This window comes from Opisthorchis viverrini (genome assembly GCF_000715545.1).
Source record: "Opisthorchis viverrini unplaced genomic scaffold opera_v5_327, whole genome shotgun sequence".
Classification (NCBI taxonomy): Eukaryota; Metazoa; Platyhelminthes; class Trematoda; order Opisthorchiida; family Opisthorchiidae; genus Opisthorchis; species Opisthorchis viverrini.
Genome location: NW_008751989.1, coordinates 87,877 through 113,727, shown reverse-complemented (window position 1 = coordinate 113,727; position 25,851 = coordinate 87,877). Strand labels below are relative to the sequence as shown.

The following is a 25,851-nucleotide window of genomic DNA, read 5'->3' as shown; positions in this document are numbered from 1 at the left end:
AACAATTCAGACCTAGGGTTTCTGATGGCCCCATTAGAGTCAATATACTGAGCAAATGGTGAACCTATGTGTTTGAACCGTTGATCAACTGTACTTACAAAACACAAGTTCAAAGCACAACACTAAGTTGCATTAATGGCTTCCCCTACTACGTTCTGCATATCAAAGTGACAGGCTTCTAACTCACTGACTGACTCAACTGAACTACAATGCGTCAACTTGGAACATACACACCACCGTCCGTGTAGCAACCTAGTGATGCAAATGAATCCAGCAGCATTAATAAAGGATTCTGTTTCGAAACGCAACATCGAACGATGTATGCGATAAAAGTTTCCAAACGTTTAGCCCTTGTTGTGCATTTCTGAGAAACCTGTTCAACGAACTATTTAAACTGTGTCATGTTGCTCGTCTGCTGCATGACGTGTCATTCTCAGAAAGGTACGTATAAAGGAGTTTGTTAGAATGAACTGCTAGCTTTTAAACAAGTGTACTAGCTCTTGTGAACCTACCGTCAACAGGAAGCAAAAATACTTTTTCTTGTTATAGCTGCTATAGACCAGTGCTCACAGTACGAAAGAGCTCGCAAGCTTCGTTTGGTAACCCATTATGCTTGACGCCTAATACGGGTACCCTCTCGTAGCAACAGAATCATGAAATACGTGACTGTAAGTGGTCCGTGGAGCAACTGTAAAAACTGATCAAAACAACTTTCCGATTTCGCTAAGCTTATCAGGTTGGGAATTAACATATCTAATTGATATCTACAAACAATTTTTCCACTTCATATTACAAGTTTATTTCCACTCCGTCACGTGGGGACTGAACCTTACCGTGGTGTGGCGGTTTGTGTACCTCGGCCACCCATTGGGCTATACTGGGGAGTGTCCGCACCGATGTTCACGGAGTCTTTCTTACCAGGTTGGTTCATGGGTAGAGGTCCGACGAACACAGTCTCCTGGACCTCCAGGTCGGGGGTTGGAACATGTGTGGAGACGTGTTCCTTAAAAATGGTAATGTAATTACATTCCCAGGCAAACAGTGCTGACTTGCGGTTAGGCTTTTGAGCCAGAAACTTTGGTTGAGGATCCTATCGTCCTCCTGTCTAGCTGTGGGTGCCCTGGTAGTATCCAAGTCCTTGTCCTAACGACACTAATGCCACATCCGCCGTCGCGTGGTGACATCAGCCGGGTCGCCTTACTTGCCGCGTACAGCAGGGTGGGTAAGCGAAAACGTGCTACTGCTAACGCCTCCCTTCTTACACTTTCACGTTTTCCTTCTTCCACCCTCCCCCACCCAGATTCGAATACTTTCTCCGCAGGTCACAGCTCTAGGACTGACTGTGTTGCTCGCCCTGCATCACACTCAACTGCAACTTCTGCACGTCTGAGTTCAGATACAACCCTAAACACTTCGAAGTATGTCTTCAAACTCCGAAAGCCTGTCTACTTAGCCACGTTCAATGTCCGCGCACTGAAACAAGCAGATCAACAGGTGGCTATTGCGCGTACGCTGGATTCCCTCTGTATTGATATATGTTGTCTGTCAGAAACAAGGACGCAGGACGCAAGTACTGTGAGCGAACTGACTGCCCACTCGCTCTCCTCCAGGTTCCGACTGTGCACCTCTGGTGATGCAGAGGCCACTGCAGCTGGATATGCGGGGTTGGGTATTGTATTAAGCGAACGAGCGGAAGGGTCTCTGCTTGGTTGGATACCCGTTGACAGTCGCCTCTGTGCGGTTCGTTTGGCAACATCGGTGAGAGAATCTAGAGAAAGTGAGGTTCATCGCACCCTTTTCATTGTGTCTGCATACGACCCAGCTGACTGTAGCCCTGAATCTGTCAAGGACAATTTCTATGACGCTCTAGGTGTCCTCCTACAACAGGCTAAAAGCTCAGATATCGTTGTGGTTGCTGGTGATATGAACGCCCAGGTAGGTAGACCAAGCGCTGCTGAGGCCCGATTGGGTGGTCGTCTTGGTTTGGACACTAAACGCACGGACAACAGAGACCGCTTTCTTCAGATGTGTGCCGATCACAGACTGTTCCTTTGCAGTACGAATTTCCGGAACAGCGGAAATCGCTTGACAACGTGGTGCCCACCATCAAAGCAGCGCCAAATCCAAATAGACCACATCGCCGTCAGTTATCGGTGGCGAGGGTCGATCACCGCCTGCCGCTCCTTCTAAAACACCAGCGTGGACTCCGACCATGCACCTGTACGCTGCTGCTTTTCATTGCGCTTTTCAGGTGTACGCAAAGTGCGCACACCTCGTTTAGCCACTAAGAAGCTAGTGGACCCAGAAGTCAAACGAAACTATCAAAATCAGCTCCTTGAATGCATGCCGGACGGTGCGGTGTCGGATATAAACGGCCACTGGGAAAAAAATATCCAAGGCGCTACTCGAAGCAGGAGCGTCTGCTTGTGGTACAACTCGGCCACCCTCATTCAAGCACTGGATCTCTGATAGGACCGTGTCTTTGCTGGAGACCCGGCGACGTATTCCACGTGACGGCCACCACAACTCCACCAGGCGCATCATCTGACGCCAGGCGGAAATGAGTGTCCGCACAGACCGAGAAGCTTGGTAAACCCGAAATCCCGAAGAAATGGAAGATGCAAAGAATGTTGGAAACTTGCTGAAACGGTTACACTTGATTCGTTTGACTGGTACTCGGAAACCTCTTGTCAGCGAAATAATCAGGGACCAGAATGGTTCCCTGATATGCAACAAAGCAGGACGTTTGGACCGCTGGGTACAGTACTTTGAGCAGCAACTCAGCCGGCCATCTGCTACCTCCAATCCAGAAACCCGGCCTTCAACAGAAAGGTGGACTGTAAATACGGAGCCGCCTTCAGTCTCAGAAGTGTCCGAATGCATTTCTCTGCTCAAGCGTCATCGTGCTGCTGGTCCTAACGACCTTCCACTGGCTCTTTTTAGAGATGGTGGTGGATTCCTCAGCCAGTGCCTGTCTAGCCTGTTTGGGTCTATCTAGGAGAAGGAGATCGTCCCAGACAACTGGGGTGAGTCAATAGTAGTGCCCATTTTCAAAAAAGGTACTCGCAGTGAATGTAGCAACCACAGAGGTGTTTGTTTAACGCCTGTTGTGACAAGGCTCCTGACCTCATTGATCCTTCGTCGTCTCATGGCGGCACGCGAAGTCTTGACTCGTGAGAATCAAGCGGGATTTCGACCGGGTAGAGGCTTTACACTCCATCAGGTGTTAGGGCAACGCCACATGTACAGACGACCCACAACCTCGGTATTCCTTGACTTCAAGGGTGCGTTCGATTCTGTTGATCGATCGGTGGTTAATTACACTTGCTCAACAGGGTATGCCCCAGAAGTTTGTAAAGATAATCCGATCCCCATATTCACATACTTCTGGGCTGGTGAGGGTGCGTGGTGAGGTTTCCAAAAGCTTCCCTACAAAAAGTGGTGTCAGACAAGGATGTCCACTCTACTCATTCTTGTTCAACTTCGTCATCGATGAAATAATTAGGCAAACACTGGACGGTTTTCAAAATTCTGGTGTTCAAATTATCGCTGGCAAGAGCCTTGTCGATCTGGAGTACACAGCTGACATCGCTCTAATTGTTGAAGCCCTGATGAATAAGCTGACCACCATCATACCACCTCTTGGCATCCGCGTTGCACCTTCGAAGTGCAAAGTCCTGCTTCAGAACATGCCATCTGCGAACATATTCCTCATAATTCAAGGAGAATCACTGGAGATTGCGGAAAACTTTACATAACTCGGTAGTTATATTAGTTCTGACAGAAATGTGTCTGATGAAGTCAGTGCAAGAATCTCAAAGGCTCGAATCACGTTTGCTAATTTGCGTCACTTGTGGTGTCAAAAAGGTATCTCACTGGATCTTAAAGGTCGTGTGTACCAGGCTACAGTAAGGACTGTTTTGTTGTATGGGGGCGAGACATGGCCTCTTCGGGTAGATGATGTGGGGCGTATTCAGGTTTTCGACCACCGATGCCTCAGAAGCGTAGCTGGTTGTGAATGGCGTCAGCGTGTCAGTAACAGGTCGATTAGAAAACGGGTATTTGGTTGTGCTGCAGGCACCTCAATCCGGGAAAACATCCAGCATCATCGACTGCGATGGCTTGGTCATGTGCTACGCGTGCCGAAGCACTGTCTACAGAGACAAGTGTTATTCTCTGTGCCTCCTTCAGGATGGCGCAAACCGCGAGGTGGACCTAACTTGGCAGAAAGAAGTGAGGGAGATTACAAAGAGTTTGGGTGTTGTTGGTGTTGTGCGACTTCCAGGATGGGGTCTCCGTGACCCCGTCTGTGCTTGGCTGGAGACGTTGCAAGAAATGGCGGCTAATCGATGTCGGTGGCGTTCGTACTGTCAGTTTCTTTCCAGATTGTCTGATTGAGCGGTTAGAGGTGTAGGCACCTCACCATGCTTGACATAGGCCAGCACTAGGTCCCCTCTTTCACTCACTTTTTTCTCTTCTCTTCACTGTAAGGCTTTGAATACAATTATACATATACATATATATGTAAACTAGACGAACCTTATGGTTGTACGGCATTGGAGCATCAGTGCCAACCCTGATGTTGCTGTCTTTGATGATGATGATGTTTTATTTCCACTCGCGCCTCTACGTATGACAAAGGTTCAAAAGGATAACTCGTTAAATTGGAAAACTAATGCTCCATAAGATCACATGAGTGGCTAGGTTGCAAACTAGTCCATACCTGGCTTCCTCCAGTTCGCTGTTTCCATCAAGGATATCTGTTTCTTAACCAATTACCTGGCGGAATCCTGGTCGCTGAGATGAAAACCAGCTTTCAGACAGCATACATGAACTCGAACTCGAATGTTTGTCGCTTAGCAGTTGCCTAAAGAAATGCGTAGCCGAATTCCCAGAATGCTGGAATATAACAATTAGCTTTTCAAGGAGGGGAACAAATCAGTTAATATTGGGGGAACTGGTCTACTCAATTAGCTCCAAAAAGGAAGAGACCGGCAGCGATTTGTCCAGAGGTTGACTCTGAGTGAAATCGAGTCATTTTGGACTTCATTTTAAAGGCAGCCTTAGAGGAAGGAGTCAAAGCTTCCTATTGGTCATAAGATGATGATGTTATTGATGGACAGTGAAGTCCAGTCTGAGAGCTTGTTCATCAAATAAGATGTAGGACATTCCAAACGGGTGGGTCATTTCAAATTTACGCAGTGCCCACAGCAACGCGAGTTCACATGCTCACATTCAACGTTGGGATTCCAAAAAAATTAAACACAGAGAACAGAATGAAAAATTCAATTCAGTAAAACTCCCAACTTTACTAAATGTTTATCAATTAGTCGCTCTGCTAATTGGCTTCCGCAATTTTGGGTAAGTTGGTAAGATCCTGGGAAACCGAATGGTTTTTTTCTGAACAGACTAACAGAGACCCTGATGGGGTCAACATTCGAGTTTATTCAGTCCGTGTAGCTCGCGTTGTTTTGCCCATCCCAGTAATGCCGAATGCTTTGAAAGCTGATGGCTTAAAGTGACCCTACAGCTCCATAAGTAACACAATGTGTCTGAGCTCATCAGTGTGTTCAGATAATCTTGGATCACGGTAGAATAACGTACGCACCTGTAGCCTGTTTTGAATACTGGTAAGTATTTTAAAATCCTATGCCGAAATCATCCAGATGACAGTGTTAGACAATACGTGAGAGAGCCACCGTCAGTCGTCAAAGTGAAATCGCGAGCCAAACACTGATTTCCGTTTTGAGGAATTGAGACTGTAGTTTCTTGCCAGTATAGAGAAGAAGCAACGGAAGTTTGCCAAGGTAATCTATCAGTGACCAGAAAAGATGAAACCTTTGGCAACTGAATTCTTCTGAAATGTATGTTCCTGGATTAGGATTCGATGAAATTCCTAAATTTAGCTTATATTTGGTTACTTACCAATTGTCTAATTCAATCAAACCTCCGACCAGCGACGCTGCATTGCCCCTCATATCCACCGCATTAGTTCAAAGCCAAACCGCTGTGAAAATTATTTTCATTGCTATATGTTTCCTTAATTCTGAGAACCTTCAGCAGCTGAACGATCAAAACTGAATTATCGAACTAGGCAAGACTCGTCAACATTTCCTTGGCATACGTCAGAAATGCAGAGATACAGAGTGCGAGAGAGTTGATGACAGAAGGGCGCAAAGAAAATTCAGCTACAGAAAGTTCGGTTATACGGAAAGGAGTCATAAAGTGGCACCACCACTCTCCGAGAAAATGTACAGTACGCAGTGCAATCAGCTGTGATGTCACGATTGATTTTGTTAATTACTGCTTTACTGAATGTCTCTGTCCTTCCCGTTAGGGTTGAACTCTTTGTACGGGCATTCTGAAATCTCCGCTTCACACACCACCGATTTATGCACAACCTTGCGCAAAATGTATGCATGAGGTACCAAGGGTGAATGCATTAGTGCTTCAGCGGTACAAGACAAATAAGAAATTGAAGTTATTCAGAATCCTACGGTTATGAGGTCAAAAACGGGAAATTCCTTTGTTTCCGACATTCGTGATTGTCCATGTGACCTTATTTCAATGCGGTTTCTCTCATAATTTCGTGAGTGAAAAATTCGTCAACTGGTGGAGAGTTTTTGCAGGTTGAAGTCTGTACCAAACCATTATCCATTTGGTCTCTTTCTAAGTGTAACGCTGACTGAGGTTGGCATTTCTATGAGACCATGCTTGAACACAGTGTCCCTGCAATATTAAAAGACTCTGAACGATATTTTCGGCCGTAAAAGTTTCGGTAAATAACAACTGACCTATTAACGGTTATTCACAACGTCTTGTTAGTAGCTTTTCTCCAGGTGTGACGGTGGATACTACTGATGGGACATGCGAGTAGCACGTTTTCTCGTAAGTCCGCTTGGAGCCTCTTGACATAAATCGTTCTTGAAAAGTGAGATCTATCACGGAATTTGTGGAGTTGCATTTGCATGATTCGAGTAAAAGTCCATGAATATCCAGGAAAGTTCAGGTAGACGCGTTCAAGGAGAAGATGGATATTCACTTTTTATAAACAAGTTGCATATGAGGGTTTTGCTCCCCTTTCCAATAGTCTGTAGCCATTCATTTGGCGTTTTCTGATAAACGACTCCGCAGAGAAGTCATTCTTCCCCTCATTGATAATAATTGTGAACTATACAATTTCACAGCAAAATCAAGGAAATGTAACCTCAGTAGCTGACTCGATAGCCTCAAAACCATGAAGATTGACATGAATTTGAATTCCAAGTACTCTATTGTTACGCATGATCCACCGATTAATTCGTTGTTCAAAGAGCAAGTAACTAGGATGCGGTGTGAATGTTCACTTTTAGAGCCAAAATTGGGATCCACATTTTATTCAGGTGTATCCAAAAAAGCGACGATTGCACTTCTCCCTAGGTGAGAAGCGTGCACCGTGTTGGGCTCCCCTTTCAATAGTCTGTAGCCATTCATTTGGCGTTTTCTGATAAACGACTCCGCAGAGAAGTCATTCTTCCCCTCATTGATAATAATTGTGAACTATACAATTTCACAGCAAAATCAAGGAAATGTAACCTCAGTAGCTGACTCGATAGCCTCAAAACCATGAAGATTGACATGAATTTGAATTCCAAGTACTCTATTGTTACGCATGATCCACCGATTAATTCGTTGTTCAAAGAGCAAGTAACTAGGATGCGGTGTGAATGTTCACTTTTAGAGCCAAAATTGGGATCCACATTTTATTCAGGTGTATCCAAAAAAGCGACGATTGCACTTCTCCCTAGGTGAGAAGCGTGCACCGTGTTGGAAACAACAAAGGTAAGGACCGCGCACGCCTAATTTCAATAGAATTTCCCGTGTGGCGTAAATTTTGGCGTGTTTTCACTGACGTCATTGGAATAAACAACAGCACTGCGAATCAGATGCGCACACTGTTATGTCATTCTTAAAGCTGTCCCGCTGACGCATGATCCAATATGAAAACAACTCCACAACACCACCAACTCCAAGAACGATTATCGGGACAAACGGAGCTACAAAAAACAAACAAATGCTATTTGACACCCTTCTCCACAGGATATGACCATGGATTTCGTCTGATAACCGTTGCCAAAGCAACAGGATGCAACACGGGAAACAGGTTTGTTGCCGTGAAGCAAGTTCTAACAACCGCCTGATGGAACCATTAATCTTTCCTTCCAACCACAACCCATTTTATCTCACTCAAAAGTACTTTGGACAGTAACCTTAAAACTGTTAACCTCACCTCCCTTCTTACAGAAGCATCACGTTCATGCACTTGTCAGTAGTCAACTTCCTACAAAAAGATGAATATTCGTGTAGGTCACCCGCATCCCAATGTTCACCCTGGTCTGCTTGTTGCTTGTACCGATATGTACAGTGCGTCTTTTTATACCAGTCTCCCCGAAGCTGACAGGCTCGATCGAGCTTGACCGAACTGTTAACTATTCCCCATGAAAGGCGAGTGGTTAATATGGTTTATTAACCTCACGAACGATGATGAGAATTAAACAGACACATGGGGACGGTGTGCGTACCCGTCTATACACGTGCAGGCATGCAGAAAACTCTTTTGAAACCAATATCTAACAATTTCTGCCATCTAACGCACACAGATGTGTATCGCGTCTGACTAAGCAAATGCAACACTACGGAATATTTGACATTCTGCTCAAGGCCGGTCGGCCGTGTCAGGCACAGCGTGAGTGATGTAAAATCACTCTACATAACTGGTGAATCACGCTTGTCGTTACGCGAATCAGAAATGTGCACGTTTCTCTTCTGCTGTCCATGAACTCACCCAATGACTAACGTTTTTCCTGCTTTCACAGCATGACAATAATAGTGTGTACGAAGTACGGAAAATGGATCGCTAGCAGACGCGTTGGTGAGAATCACCTTATCAGCCTTTTGATTCACAACCAATCATACGATGTTTGACGAAGTGAACATGATCTGGGTAACAAAGATAGAAAAAGACTGAGATATTTGTACTGTAAACATGAAAGCTCCCATGTGAGGGCAGACAAGGATGTCATACTAAAACCAGGAAACATTTTGCTTGGGACTAGACTTATCGCACTCAGGCTACGGATATCAAACCAAGAGGTGGCAAAGCAAAGAATATCTCCATTACCTTCTTGAAGAGGGGTTTCACACCACATAGTTCGCCTTCGAAGAGGGAACACTCCATCATAGAGCCGCCAACAGACAGCCAAGACGAATATCGGTTCTACAAGGAAGTCTCTTCCAAAGTGAAACCAGTCTTCAAAGAAGCTGGAGGGTATCACCTTCCGGAGCACTCTTACTCTGAGAAGACTAGTGCAATTGAGAAAGAAGCTTCTGTTAATTCCATAGGCAACTAACTTCGCCTATGATAGACTGATGTAGGTAGGATGACTTGTTTCAATGCTTCGTTAACAACGAGAGAAAATTCAGAAGTATAATCACCCGTCAGGGTATGTACCTTTATATATTAAAACCATGGAGCAACATACTCAGTATTTGCAACGTCCAGTGCATCGAAGATTGTCTGCATACATACTCACAGAAGTATTCATATTCTGTCCGAAATGGCTCGGAGTACTACGACAGCAGTGGTCATAATAGTGAACACAGTGGCGCACACGGCAAAGAAATAGGCCCATTGTTTACCGATCCTTCCGGTGTAAATCAGTACGGCGAGGAGAAGGCACATTAACGCGATTGCCAGAAAAGCAGAATAAAATATGTGCACCCATTGGTTCACTGAAGTTGCACGATTGCAGAGTGTAACCAAATCCAGAATGAGCACTAACAACAAACACAGTGTGGCCAAAATAAGGAGAGCAGCAATCCCTTGGGCTTCAGTTTTGAATACTGTTCTTTGACAATCAGTGAACAAATTCCCACATCCCCAGGTATCGGTTGCCAAGGCGGCGAGTGTCAAAGCAAGTGATACAGACAGTGTAGCGATGGGGATTCCACGGAGACCAGGATGCATGTTAGTCATTGTGACTTGGAAACGTTTGTCCTGTACAATAGTTCGGTCGGCACGATTGCCTGAGAGTGTTCAGTATTCCTTATCTGTATTACAATGGCGAATAATTAACGCGCGATCCGAAGCTGTAAAAGACCATTATTATTGCCACCGGTACGGAGAGATCTGATTGGTCCGTTGGTAAATTTGAAATCGAATGCTTTGTTATTAACCGAGTTCACACACCTGTGTAAATATGGTGTGCGCAGTTTGTCACAATGAGTATTCACGTTACACTGCTCGTTCACTACTTAAGAAAATAACCATCCGTGCACCACACTAAAGTGCTCTCTATACGACCAGCTGGTCTTGGGTGAGGAGTACCAATTTTAGAACAAAACCAACCCCTTTTGTTACTGGTTAGATAACCTTTTGAACCATCTCAGTTGCACAAAACTCAGGAAGTTTTGTGTACTTTCCCCGCTACGTGGGCTTTCTGTAGACAGACCTCTGAAATGAACCCGTGGAGAATCTGACTAACTTAACGTCCAAGAAGTGGAAAGCGTTGTTACTTTCAGTTCCAAAAGTGAACTGAATAGACAGATGTGCCTGATTGAAGTTGGTCCGGAGAGCATCCATTTCGGAACGGTTTGATACTTCCACAAAAATACCGTCTCCGCATCTTAGATAAAAGTGCGTGCGTCCAATCCCTCCATTCAATCGATCAAGCTCCATTTTGCCCATAAAAATATCACTCAACAAGGGGCCAAGAGCAGAATCCATGGCGAGTCCATCTGTTTGTCGGTAGAGTGTGGATTTAAATTGGAATTGTACGTTGAAAGTACAGCGAAGGAGTAGGTCCTTTAATGAGGTGGTGGGGATCGGGAATGTCAAATCTGTTGATTCAATGTAATCACAGATAAAATCTAGTTTTCAAGAGTGGGACGTTGGTAAAAAGGGAAGTTACGACAAAAGAGCACATAAATTTGGAACCAATATCCACATCTTTTATCAGGTCCACAAACTCAAAAATGTCACCCTATCGGATCTGAGGCGGTCTAAGTTGGCCACTGAGGTTGGGTTCAAGTCAGAAGTCTGGTCAAATAGGCTCTCGAATTGCACTTCAATTGCTAATTTGTCATCTCTACGGCGCGGGCAGCAGAATTTTGTCCCTAGCGATAGGACCTCCAAAAGCGTTTCATCGAGAGCAAAGTTGGAACAGTTATATACGTACCTCTCAGTGTTTTCGGGGAATTTCGCTCGCGGCTTTTCCTCACTCAAGGTTTTGTTAGCGCAAGATGTAAATTCCTGACGTTCGTTCGTCCAAGGATCCCGTACAATGTGTAGTCTTTGATTGGCCAGTCGTTGATACTCGATCGCTTGTGAGTGCAGTGTCAAGCTGACTACGTGTATGTTGTTTCAGTGAGACGTCATCGGGTCGGATACGGTTTCTACGTAATTGTTTCCAGTAAGCTTTTGGGTGTTGACCAGGTTTGATGCATTCCTCAAGGAATTGGATAGAAGCGGTCACCTATGCAAGCCTGGTGTTGAAGCCCAAAGCGCAGACAACCAATCGTTTGTGTCTCCACGTTTTGCATTTCACCAACCGAACTTCGCAGCGTATTTCATTTTTCGCTCCTACATCAACCATTAGATATGTGCTGACCTGATGACGAGATCCTAGGAACATAAACGTCTCTTACTGTGTTCTTTCTCAAACCATGGGAATACTTAAGCAAAAAAGCGTACGACGGATCCAAAATGCTATGGTATTGCATTTTGAGACCCTACTCTTGCATTTCTACACTGTGCTGTCGAGATTACCAAACTGAGCATCGGTCTTTTAACAACGCTGAGCGCAAGATGTAAATTCCTGACGTTCGTCCTCTGAAGGATCCCGTACAATGTGTAGTCTTTGATTGGCCAGTCGTTGATACTCGATCGCTTGTGAGTGCAGTGTCAAGCTGACTACGTGTATGTTGTTTCAGTGAGACGTCATCGGGTCGGATACGGTTTCTACGTAATTGTTTCCAGTAAGCTTTTGGGTGTTGACCAGGTTTGATGCATTCCTCAAGGAATTGGATAGAAGCGGTCACCTATGCAAGCCTGGTGTTGAAGCCCAAAGCGCAGACAACCAATCGTTTGTGTCTCCACGTTTTGCATTTCACCAACCGAACTTCGCAGCGTATTTCATTTTTCGCTCCTACATCAACCATTAGATATGTGCTGACCTGATGACGAGATCCTAGGAACATAAACGTCTCTTACTGTGTTCTTTCTCAAACCATGGGAATACTTAAGCAAAAAAGCGTACGACGGATCCAAAATGCTATGGTATTGCATTTTGAGACCCTACTCTTGCATTTCTACACTGTGCTGTCGAGATTACCAAACTGAGCATCGGTCTTTTAACAACGCTGCGACAGAAATGGCTGCAGACAGGTTTGAGGGTGTGACCAGTACTCGTGTAAGCACAACAAATTTTCTCTAAGACTGGTTACTTGTTTGGCTGGTTTTTGTCCCAGTTAATGTCAAGCTCCCTGATTAGCTAAACACCGACAACTACATACTCAATGAAGAATCAAGTTGACGGAAGCCTCAACTGAAATCAACCCAAATTTATCATCTGGCATATCCTTCAACTGAATGCGATGCACAAGGACCGTGTAATGTCCTAATCAGAAGGGATTTTTCAATACTAACACGAAGTGTTTCAATCATGAACCGTGTGTTATTTTGAACAGATTTCCAAATAAGGTATGCGCAATGTTTGTGCAGCACACTGCCGTCAATATCAACTCAGTGTGCATGTGACTAGTGTCATACAGTTTCAAATTTTGCTTGGTTTTTAAATTTATGATGATAGATTATGCAAATCATCTACCTAATACCTACGTAGGATAAATAAAGAAGCAAGGACTCGACTTTGACCGCAAGTGGCTATCACTAGTATTCGCCCAAGTGAGTTACATATCTTCTGGAACACAGGTCATTAGATATTCCCGATCGTTTGGCCTAAGTCGAACTAGAGTGGTGGACCTGGTCGCAAATCCCGTAGTATTTATAAAACGGCAAAACCGGTCCATGACTGGCAGAGGACCTTAGGCAACGACACATCTTAATGAGTGTGGGAGTAAACAGCCTGTTCATTTTTACTACACCCGTATCCAAGACATAGTTGTGCATCGGTTCCACTCCGGATACGACGGAGTGGAACAAACTCAGTGCATGACAACCGTTGCTGACGGGAAAACATGATATGAACGATGCGTGCAGTCCCATGAGAATGAGTAGCATAGACCGGCAATTCAGTGGAATAACGATGCAATTCCACTTTTATCGGGATTTAGCCGAAAAAAGGCAAATCAGTGTTCTCGGTGACTCGTTGTTAACGTTCGCCAAGTATCAGTAAATTTTCACTTATGCCATTTACCTATGGTATGCATGTGAATTTTAGGGAATCTACACCAATTTTGCTGGGGAGGGGGGGGGCAACATGGCTCAGTGGTTATAGCGCCAATTTGCTGACTAAAAGGTCCGTGGTTCGAACCAGATCTCTGCCTCTCAGCTTTCTCTGTATAGGCTTATGACGCCTGGCAGCATCTCAGCTCTCGTGTTTCCTTCAGAAGACATGGCAACTGAGCATTGAAAGTGCTCAGTTTTTGGATTGCAGAAAGTAGCTACGTTCCGAACCCAAAAAGACGAGGTATGAGAAACCAGTTATGGATCCTTCAACATGTTTTGCGGTATTACGCTACGAGGCTCCGCTACAAACTGTAGCGATGTATGCAGAGCACATAACTGAACTAGTTCGACCATCTGGAAGCATCACACACGGCTGCATAGGCCAAAGTACTAATATGCCGCTCATCATTGGTAGGCATATCGTAGTCCCAACGAGGGTTTGAAATTCTGCCTGACTACTTTACTGAAGCCTCTCTGTGGATATGTTAGGCAAGACAACATGTGTCCTTGAATCACGACCAATGTAGTGTACCGAAACATGCGCGTGTTTTCCTCCGATGAACCATTCCAGGCCAGGTTACTGGGCTATAATTGGAAATTCTTCAATCGTGCTCATTTTTTACCAGCATACTTGACAGATATGATTTGCAGCAAAAGTACATCCGTCTACCTTGTTAAGTATAGCAATTGTATTCACGAATTCTTCGAGCTGAGACCGCACAGCCAGCAGTTTTGGCTGGTTTTACTGCTAGATGGAATAAATTGCTTTAGATTATTTGTCTACTGCCTTGTAAGGCTCCATAGCTTCAGATTTTGTCTCCTTTGCTTGTGCTAACTGGAACGAACATAACCACTGACTCACTCCGTTTGATGAAACATTGGCTAGCGCTGGTAAAGTTAAGCGGCAAATTGTTTCGAAAATCGATTAGCCCGGCCTTCACGTTTGATAGTGCAGACAGTTTCAGTGGGCTTCACGCTGCGCCGGTTTTGTACCTAGATGTGATATAACCTTAACTAGTGAAGTGGAGTGAGGTGGTATGACTACAAATCGCACAGCAATATGGTTTGGAAAAATCGATTGAACTATGGTTTTATATATTCCGTCGCTGTACTTTTCAAGTGCAATTTGTGTGACGTGACAAGGTCACAGACCTTTGGTAAACTGGGCCATCATAATGAGCCTACAGATATCATTCTTCGGCAGTTCAACAAGTCGTTGTCACAGCTGAATTCGCGACGCCCTGGTAGGAGTTCTTGGGTGTTTGATTACTTGTGAAAAAGCAATCTGCATGGCATGAAATTATCCTTAGTTCATTGTCGGCCGCCTACATATCAAAAGATGGCCGAAAAATCCGATCATTATGCAGGATTAGGGGTTCTGTGTCCCTATTTTCCGGTAGGACACACAGAAATGTAATGTAACGACTTGATGGAAGCCTCGTGAGAGTACCCTGAAATATCCTTACTCTGCATTCCATGTGAACAGGTTTCGCCGCACCAAAAAAATTCAGGATAGGGTGCTATGTTCCTTACAGCACGAGTAACACATCTGTAGATGCAAGTTGGTCCGTCACAAAGCGACCACCTTATGGTTTGCTGATGAAAGCGTTCGCTTGGATTCATTTGATTTTGTCGGCGAGCTTAAAAATTAGTTCTAAAAAGCCATAATCCTCATCGTGATGTTCCCTTGATTCACGAAGAGACGTTCTTAAGCCATTGCCTAGGAAAAGAAGGATCAAAAACAATAAAAAATCTTCGGGAATATGAGGATGTTCAACCAAAAAGTTCAAGCTCTCGTTGGGATGATGACTGATAGACACTATATCGCACTTTTTGTGCAAAGACCACCAAACTTTCAATTTTCTCCACGTTTTTTGTTTTATGCATCAGCGAGAAACAAAATATCGTGATCAAACCACGGTGGATGAAGTGCCTTTCGTGCTGAAGAAACCTTCTCAACTTAGTTCCTAAAGAGCCGAATGTTCTTCGATGAGGTACCATCAGATTAATCCATCTGCAATAACTCTGATTGATACAATGGAGCACAACTCATTCTAGACTTCCAGAGTAGGTCACTCACAATCCGTATCTGCAGAAGCCTTTGACGGTTAAGATAAGAATTTTGCCCGGAAAAACTGAAAATATCCCTTTTGTTTGTTATCGTTATGGCGGGTTTATTAATCCACTGCGAATTATGAAGAGGGATGTGGGAAAGGATCTCTGTGAGTTCTGCGAATGTTACTAGTTTTCAGTGCACCACAAGATTCAGCATCTGTAGATATCTGGAAAAGACTACATACTGACTGGTGCACCCTCTCTCCTCTGGTTGAACAGTGGTGTGGAGATGAAGAATAAGGTGTGCGAAGGATGTCAGCAAACGGTACTGCTCGATGCGCCGTGGAAAGCAAGTCGTTCGGGATTTGGAAGGCAGCACTAGGTCATTCAGCTGTTAGTAACTATTTACGCACAGCTTGGTCGGCCATAAAACCTACTGCCTCAATCATATAGGTGTTTCACACTACGCAATATGGACTGTCACTGATGGAGGATACCTCGTGCACTGAGATAAACCCACCATCCCCGTAACTGTAGTTCTATCTGAAAGTTCATTAGATCCTGAACGCTTCCCGGGAATCGTATAGTACACTTGGAAGCCTCATTCCTACAGGTTTACCGACGATCTTGATTGGAAAACTTGTATGTTGCAAGTACTGAGGATATGTTTCAGAAGAGAGGAAAAATGTATTTGGTTTCCATTGATTTCACGACGCACTTGCTGGGGATCAGCTTCGGTAATCTGTAACACAGTACAGTGTTTTTTGGCTTTGAATTTTCAACTCGGATTTTTACTGTTATTGGTTCGATACTCTGCAGCAATCATTATATACAAACCTTTTAAAAAAAATGTAAATCTAATAGCGTATCGGGGTTGTGTTTGAATGGGACAGAAGAGAAATTTCAGGGCATAAAGTTATGAAGATGCTCGGAGATTTACAGAAGTAAAACATCACGCGGATTGCCAAAAATTGATCTTAAGAATAACAAAATCAAATGCTAATCGTAAATTTGAACCAAGGCGCAAAATGGAAACAAAGAGAACGATTCACTTGAGGCTAATCGGACCCGAGACGTCCAGTTAAATGGGGAAGTGATTTACCAATTAACTCATTGCACTGACGGACATCAAAAAATATCCGATGTGTAGCGGATCAACACAGATAGGCACACGCGCAATATGATGCAGCTTTCGCAGTTGCTCGACTGCTAGAAAACTTGCCTGGTAAGTGAGAGGTCGTGGGTTTGCAAATGCGTGTATTTCGCTAATTTCGTGCAATTTGGTTTCAAGTAGAACATAAGGTTGACGGAAACTCGGGGACTGCGCCTGGCTAATGAGCCACAAGTAGGGCGAAACCGGTCGTGGGTTGTCAAGGAGTTTTCAGCAACCTTATGAGTAATGCATTACAAAAACATGTGCATTGCGATATATCGCATATCACAGCGACTGAAACGTCCTATCTAGTATTGTCCACGTACCCTGCCACTCTGTTTGCATTATATGTGTTTAGGTACGCGTTCAAAACAATTCCTAAAACCCCTGATCCTTCAAAAACCGTTCAGAAGCACATTCTAAATTCCACCAAATCAATGGCGGAAATTACATCATAGGAAGCATAGATATACGGTGGATGTATTAAGGACCAGCTTTTATTTTTGGTTAAGGCGACGGCCAAACTTAGTCAGCACCTCCACTGGTGACTGCAGATGCGCAGTCAGGGGATACAAAATTGCCCAGTTAGCATTCAATCCCCTCAATCGAGTACACTCCCTTATTAAGTATTGAGCACGCCTCATTCTGCTTGCAGTTGATATGCAAAATTCGGGAACAACCGAGAACCACAAACGTTCGACAATTATTCGGGTGATTTACCCCTGGACAGCGTTTCGGCTATAACCTTTAATTCCACATGCACACCAGCGAGCAGTTTAGCTGACTTTCAAAACCGACGGTCTAGAGGAAGCGTGTCGATACGCAACCGATGCTGATTCGTCAACCTGATAAGCCATACTCACTTAGAACTAAGCAAAACTTGTCCAGCGTTAAATCTACATAATGTCCGACAAAACCTTCGAGAGTGATGTTCGAAAGTTCACGTTTCAGACCATTCGTTGGGGCGAAGAGCTGCGCACGCAACCGGTCTCAAATATTGCTAACATGAGATGAGCTGGGTAATCACTTCAATCAAACTGACAAAGGTGCATAAATTTTCATTATCGTTGAACCTGTTGTACAGTATAGTTGTATACAACATTTAGTGGGGATGCTACCACGTGAACTGTGAACTTTAGCTTCACAACAGGATTGCAACGAAAAACTGTAGACACTTTGTGTGATGAGGGCCACTGCCAAATTACGCAAAGTGGCAACAGTATGGAGACGACGGCGGTGGAAAACGGGTCTCTGGGACTCTGTGTCTTGTGAGTATCTACAAACTATGGTTAATCCCTTCATTGATATGAGAAATCCTGTAAATATCAAGGGTCTTCCTAATGAGAAGTTGACAGACAAAGAGTTTAGCTTTATCAATGCCTAACCCATTGTGGAACAAACCTGAGAAGATCACTTACGCCCCAGAAGATAACAAAGCTGCGTACAGTGAGTGGCCATCTGCCGAACATGTTCTTTTAGGGCTACATAACTAACATAATCTCAGACCAGTTGATAGCACTTGGTTGATTCTGTGTAACTAAGAGTGCACAATGTCAATAAATTGAGAGTGAAACACACTTTTCCACTGAACCAGTTTCTGGAGGGAATTCAGGCTTAAGAGGCATCACTGAAGAAAGGAAAAGAATTGTTCCTTGATGGGGTATATCTGAGAGTGTCATCTGAGGAACAAATGATAAAAAGGGATTGGATTTCTTAGTAGCGATTAGGTAAGTGACCCTTTTGCAGGTATGAAGTGCGCGCCGGAAAAAGAGTGATGGGAAATATTAAACACCCGAGACAACAAATAGGGGAATACGGAATGGTCACTAAACATGAGTGATAAATTATCGCTGGTGGTTGGATAACCAAAAGAAATGGAAACAGTTAACGATTTGGAAGGTATAAACAGAACGACATGGGCACGCCTCAATCATCATTGTCATCACTGTCATGTGTAATAACTGTGTACTCGTCGTACACTGGTTGTAGCTGGCACAGTTTCGTTCACCGATGATTCGGGGAGGTGAGGTAGGTAGCTGCGCATTGGAGGCGGGAGCTGATAAACTCGTGCGTAAATACAGCACTGTAGGTGGACTGTTAAGTGGGGGGATTGAGAAGGGAGCTATGCATTGAGGGCAATAGCTGGGATGCATGGGCGCCATTGAGGCCGCGACTGGGCCACGTCTGACAATGACTCTAACCATTGATATGAAATCATGGTAACACAAGGGGAAAACTTTGATGAAACTGGAAGGCATTTTTGACTAGAAAATCACGGACCAGAAATGAGGTACATCAACGAGGATAATGTGGTATGGAGAATGGTGCGGGAAAACTCCACCATCACCACTCATCACCATGTTTAGTAGACGCGGATCTGAAGGTCACTTAAGTTGCCGTGCGTTTTTCGTTCGTAAGAAAGGTCAGCTTCCAATGCTTTATTCGGGAAGTTCTTGAGGTAATCGAGCTTTATTGCAGTTAACATACGCTAATCCATCAGTCTGACTCCAGAAAAACCGATCATATCGCTAGGTGTGAAAACACATTCTCCTTACAAATCCACTAATGCAGTTATTTCGTCTAACATGCACTCGTTTTTACTATATTTGTATCTCCACTTTGTGTGTCACAGGATGGTGCTGCGGTCGAGTCAAGCATATGTATATCACCAGTGTCAATGAATAAGTTCGAACCGAGAGTTCAGTGTTACTCAACCTAGGTAAGTGATCGCTACGGGGCACGACAGTTTGGAGAAAAACGACTGTAGCATCTGCCGAACTTATTTGGATATAAAGGGACCTTTTCTGTCGCAAAAGGATCATGTTGCATTCTTGAGGAATAACCAGACACGTTCAGGTCAGAACGCTTGAACATGCTGCACGGATGTAAGTGTAAGGATAATATGACGTCTTCCAGATGAAATCCACATGTTGTTCTCTTTATGTCACTCATCGCCATCCTCATCGCTGGCAGAAATCTGTGGACAAACATTGATACTTTGCAGATGAGTAGCGCTATTTATTTGAAAGAACTGGAGGCACTCAATCAGACCGTCAGCATACAGATTGACAACAAAAACGGTTTTCACTCGCTTTCTGACTATCTACCCAAGGATTCTCCAACACCAGCCTATAAAAAATGTAATTCTGAGACAATGATTATTGACAACCAAAAGTCTTTCCTGGTCGGTCGCTCGCAGATGTCACTGCTGACAATAATACGGGCACATTTCAGCCTTTGATGTGTCGCTTTACCGAGTAGGTGTGTCAAATTAGCGAAAGTGACCCGAGTTTCAGAGAGTCCTGAGCTAATACAACCCTCAAGTTGTAACAGGCGTTTCACAGCCTCTGATTTCTCTCCTTGGAACACCAGAGGCACGCCACATAAAGCGAATGGAGAGAATTTAGACAGTCAGCTCGACGACGGCGCTTACACCTTGAATTCTTGTTTCTGGTTTACAGCACAGGTCAATGTAAAATAACTCCAGTGAGTGTGTGAGTAAGAGGAGCTTGTTTCTGCTTTCTTTAAAGTGCGAAGCTAAGGAGCGGACGGATAGACCAGGTGTTGAGAACAGGAGACTGACATTGAGTTGCCCAAAATCTGTCAGCGTGAGCTGATGTCTAAATTGTTGCAAGATGGGCGGATAGTCAGTATTAATGAATAGCTCTACAAGGAGAGAGATAACAAAGAGGGTTAGGAAAGAAGGGAGGTGTCAGCATTAGCCTGTTTTCACTTACCCGTCATGTTGTGTGCGGCAAGCAATTCTACCCGTTTGATGACACTACATGTCTGTTAATGTAACATGAACGTTGTTAGTTGTAGGTGTTGCTGTTATACGTGGGGTGGAAACTTGCCATTGCGCCCAGAACTATACAAGAGAGGATTAGGGCCCTCTTTGGCTCAGAAACCTTGTAACAAGGCAGTGGTGTTTGGCTGAAAGTTCAGCTGCATTACCATTTTTATAGGCTAAGTTGCTAGACATAATCTAGCCACCAACCTGGAAGGCCAGGAGAATGTTTTGGTCAGACCAACCGTGTATGACGAACTCCATGAATGTCGCACGGACACCATCCGATATAGCTCATTTAGTCACCTAGGTCGGCGGAAAGCCATCAGAGAAATCGTTCAAGCAGTATGCATCACGTGGTTTGCAGTCATTGAGTTAGAATGAACGCAACATATAAGTGACTAGACGGTGGAAGTACTAGATTTGACGGTTGAAATCAATTCCTTAGAAACTTGGGCCCATAGTTTTGGTAGAGTTAATGTAGTGTGGATGCTGTTTTAAAAAGCTTTCTTGTGAATGACGCCTGACGGCTGTGAAGCACCAATTTTGGACACTGATGTTGTGTTATTGACAATGATGGCTGTGATGTGAATTCCAACTTTGTGATGGTTATTTTATTTAGTCTTTGTGGGTGTAGGCCATGCGGTTCCGAGAGCTGTTTTCCGGACGTAGCGGTTGGTTATCAAGCCTTTCATCACCGAATGGGAATGCATCATCACTGTGTGGTTGTGTTGATGCCCTGCCTCACCTATTTACCATTTACGTTACTCAGTGAATTTTTGGGTGCATGAGAATATGACTGACTATCTCTAGAAAACCTTCGTTGGGATTTTATTGATCCGTTTGGGATTTGTGTGGTACTGTTTTGCGCACTCCTGACATTCGACAAACATACTGGGGGAGCTCATCCAAGAATGCGTAATGCACCCTCTTGCGATGTGTGTTAAGTTCGGTTGGCTTTTCCTCTGTCTATATTGCATTTTGGTCTGGCTTTTCTGAGTCTGGTTGACTTATCGTTTGATAGGTTTTCTTTCACTATGGTAAGCGATTTCCTCAGGTTGTGTGGGCTAATTATGTGTATTCTGTCGCTGGATCTAAATTCTTTATTCAGTCTGGCCAGTCAATTCACTGGTCGTATGTTTGTTTCCGTAAGGTTTGTTTGACCTTTCGAATATGGTCACAGTGCCTTTAGATCCCTTTCTCTGCCGCAATTTTTCAGACTTAAGCTCCGTGGAGGTGGAGTTATTTCGAACCTAGAAGTTAATAAACGGAGCCAATTTGTGTTGGCTGAAAATTATTTTGAAAAACCGAGAACCGCTGAACTGAATCTCAGGGAGTTTCTAACCCCCAACCGTCTGGTTAGTAGCTGTAGATTAATTCGTCTTACCACCAGTGGCTAACCAGCCGGGCGAATAAACATCATTTGGGCGGAATATGGCGTCAGGCACCCTTCAGTCACGAAATCTAAACTACTTATAGACTGCCGGTAGTGTAAAGAGACCGGAACATTTTAGCAGAGGTTTTATCCTGCATTTAGTTTTCAAACTACTAACACAAAAAGTCTTGGCTTCGGAACTCCCGACACTTTCGTGAGATGCGGAGCGGTGATTATCAAAATTATCCCCAGATGTTCAGTATGCAAGTGTGCCTGGTTTAGCCACTGTGTTGTGCAGTTAGTTTGGGACAGTTTCTTGAACGTTCGACAGTTAAAGTTATTCGGTTATCCATCTTTATGATTCCTCCTCTGATCCTGGGGATCTCCATGTCGTACTGCATTTCAGTCCGTCTTAATAGTGTCCGAATCTGACTGTCCGATGGTTTCCCAAGGTAGCTTTTCGTAGGCTTCAGCTACTTCAGTCTACTTCAGTCTGCTTCAGTCTATTTGAGATTAAGCTTATGAGGATGTCCAAACACTACATTTTTCGCAGTCATCTTTTGTTGTTCTGAATTGAACGCCGTCCGAAACCTGGTTCATCAATCATGTTTGTGTCATGGATAAAAGCCAATTTGCCTTTCGGAATATTTATCTGAATTTACAGCTCATTCAGTTTTTGGCACAACGAATGTGGGAACAAACCTGCGATTTAGGGGACCACAGTGATGTTCTCCGTAATTCACTTTGCGATCCACAGTGCGTAGTCAGCTGGAGATCGAGCTATTTTATTGCTACAGAGATCCATTTTAAATACCACAGCCATCCGATGATTCAGCGATAAGTGTTCTGATGAGTCACGTACCGAGGCACAAAACCAGGTCTCGTGAAGCGATCACCCTTTCATTCCTACCATTTTCTACTCCATTTTGGATGTTTCGATAGCGTGACTTGCGGGTTCACGTGTTCATATCCGTCTGTAATATGCCTTACATTTTTCCATAATTGATCCGAATAGCCTTTACTTGGTGAGTCATGGAGAACATTTCAAAGACGTTTATTTATATCGAGACTCACTTGGAGAATTTACTCTGCTGGATCACACGATGACCGTGTCCTAGATTCGCATAGCCGCCTGTAAACTCAGGCCACCAAGAATTTAACTTGTGCGTTTTGTGCGTATTGTTAGAGTTGCCACTGAACTTCACTGATTGAAAGTGGGTCTTCAGTTTGGAACAAAACACTGGAACATTTATTCTAGGAAATATGTTGGATTATTGACTTGAAAATTAGCAGTTCTGCCCTAGAACTGTGCATAACGAACGAGTTAAAGCAAACTACCTCAATGGTCAACGAGTGTAAGTTTTCCGAGGGAATTCGCCTGTTGAAAAAACAATGGTTGATCAATTCAGTCGTATGTTAGGTACAAAAAATTGAACTTGGGAAGTGCATGGCTTTCATGTGAAGTAAGGTCCGAAAGAACGGATCAAACCAAAAAATTATCTTCAGCAGTCTAGCTACGTGCGGAATTGAAATGACTATAAAGTAAGGTGCTTAGTTGGCTACTGCCTCTGTCACGTTTACCTGATATTCTGATCAGATTCGTTCCCGCTCTCAGAATATCTGCATAGCATGGTCGTTTGTTTCCCTACCGTTGAAATACTTTGAACTGACATTCTTAGTTGTGACCAATTAAAAAAACTTCTCAGCTTTTCGATGCACATAAAGCACAGGGTCTTTACAAGGAGCATCGCTGAACATTGTGGACACTTTAGAGTTGGGTTTCCTTTTTTCTTCAGGTGTGCACGGGAGTTGGTATGAAATTGTGCTAAATCGCGCTAAACTGAAACGCTATAAGAGTGTTCCAGCACACAAGTAGTGTATAAGTAAGCCGAATATTAAGGAGTATCTGGCCAAGTGAACCGATTGCTTACAGCCGTTGAAGTTGCCCTGACTAACATGCGCCCATGTGATGTTGCCTAGCGATTCACTTCCATAAAATGCAGAGCTGGAGTACACAAATCTCGCAACCACTTCGAACTGCCAGGAAACTCTAGAGTGGGTTTCAAGCGACCGTGGCCTACCTGACTGGAAAGTTACGAGAGGCAAGTCAGTCAGTTGACAAAACCGGAATAGTTACTGTGTCTAAGTTTATTACGTTGAACAGACAAATTTTATCGTCCAACCACAACCATATGTGCTTTTTTAGACTTGATAACTTGAGGAGACCTGACGCTAAAACGAGGGGTAGAAAGTGTCCCAACTCATCCATTGTCCCGATTCACATATAGGAACAGCTAACAAGATGCATGCATAAAGTTCTAAATTCCTTCTTGTTGTGTACCACGGATGATAACAGCGCCTGGAAAAGAGGAAAAAATGAAGTAGGCATAAAATATAGGGTTGTAAAACTTACGATCAGATAATCAAAGGCCTCCATTGGTCGTCAAAGTACTACTTCTTCAGCCTACGAGGGGTTAATGTAAATCTAAAACAAGCTCCAATTTCCTTTCCAGTATTTTCGTCTTGTTTGATCTTTCGAATTTCTCAGAATTTTGCTTGACCTACACTATTTAATTAGGCAGTAGGTGTCTGGTATGCTCTGCGGTAATTATGGTGGCCGAAAACACCCAAAATGAAACAACATTTTGGAAATAACGGCATCTTCTTGTGGCAGGTAATTACCATTACATGACTCAGAAGAATATCTGTTCGGACAAAGAAAAAGAGCTTAGTTGTGCTTTTCTCTAACTCTACGTTACTGAAAACGCTTTGAAAATTTTCTCAAAAGAACCTCACAAATGAAAGTTTAGTTTATTTTAAAAATTGATCCCAAGAAATCGGCCATCAGTCTTACTGCAAAGTAACTAAGAGTATATTCCACGCATCCCTGAAAGGCAGCAACAAGTTGGCTACTTCAAATAAGTGTATGCCTCTACATTGGTAAGATGTGTAATCACTTTAGGCTGCAAACTGAAAAATTTCCAATCCGCAATTACCTTTCCTTCGTTTTTCTGTGTTAACGTAATGAATGTGAAAGATTAACTAATCCTATTCAAAAACAACAATGATGGAAAGATTGATGAAACAGCAAATTGGATGCAGTTGGTTACTTTGAGTTAGAGGTTATATGCTGGTGGTGTTGAAATATTGGTAGCTCGGGTGAGTTTATTTGTTGTTGCTCAGATAGCTGTTGATCTCTTCGTCGAGCTTGAAAATTGGCTTACATGCTTTTCGTCACCATACGAGGAGACCATCGGTGCGAAGTTTGGTGAATGCTTCTACTTTGCCTGTGTGCGTTTGTACAGCATTCGAAGGCTATCTGTTATCTACTGACGTGATTGGCTACTTGAAGTGTGGCGAATTCAGTGAATCTATTGGTCCGCTTGTGCTCCTTATTGTGTTGTGGTCTGCGTTGCTTTGTGTTGACTGGTTGTCCCGACATGTTTTATTTTTAGTAACTTGTTCTCTTTGACATTGATTTGCGTTGCTTTTACCGCCCTATTTACACCACCGTGGCGATTAGTGTCCCCTGCGTCCGCCGGTTGATTTGGTGCTTTGATTGGGCGCCTCCTCCAATTCAGCTGATTTGTCCGTTTGAATGATGCTTTCCTGACTTCTTAAGAGTTGCTCGTCTGATTGCTTTTGCAGCTTAAAGCTCTGCGGTTCTGGCGTTCTCTAGCTTTTAGTGGCTGGGAAATTGGATCAATTTCGATATGTTTGTTGATGGCTTCTTCGGTGGAGTACAACGCTTTCATAAATTCGCGTTCTCCTTTTGTTCTTGCTTGAACCAGTATGCAGATGCCGCTCCAGTCGAATTCGTGTCCTTCCTGATCTTTGTGTGCGGAGATGAGAGAAAGTTGATAATGTCTTTTAGTGGCGTGCTTGTGTTCATGTATTCTGGTGGAAAGCTTCCTTCCTGTTTGCCGCAGTCCTTGCATTGGATCCTGTATATTATATTGTTCTTTGTCATTGGATCTAATTTCCGCTTTGGTCTTGATAGTGTCCTCTGCAGAGTGTTCACAGGCTTGAAAGCG

General features: G+C 43.8%; 2 protein-coding genes across 2 annotated transcripts in view; one reads left to right on the top strand and one right to left on the bottom strand.

The window, feature by feature from the left end:
- Nucleotides 1-4,193, top strand: part of T265_10068 (hypothetical protein) — a gene marked incomplete at both ends in the record, with an annotated part of 31,251 nt that extends 27,058 nt beyond the window's left edge. Inside the window, one exon of the mRNA XM_009176333.1 lies at nt 1,301-4,193. Coding sequence (XP_009174597.1) covers nt 1,301-2,190 — 890 coding nt within the window. The remainder of the gene's footprint in view (nt 1-1,300) is intronic.
- T265_10069 (hypothetical protein) lies at nt 3,319-25,259 on the bottom strand (the record flags this gene model as incomplete). The annotated part of the gene is made up of 3 exons (XM_009176332.1): nt 3,319-3,429; nt 24,117-24,176; nt 25,152-25,259. 3 exons carry the CDS (start codon nt 25,257-25,259, stop codon nt 3,319-3,321), a joined length of 279 nt encoding a protein of 92 aa, XP_009174596.1.
- Nucleotides 25,260-25,851: the final 592 nt, after the last annotated feature.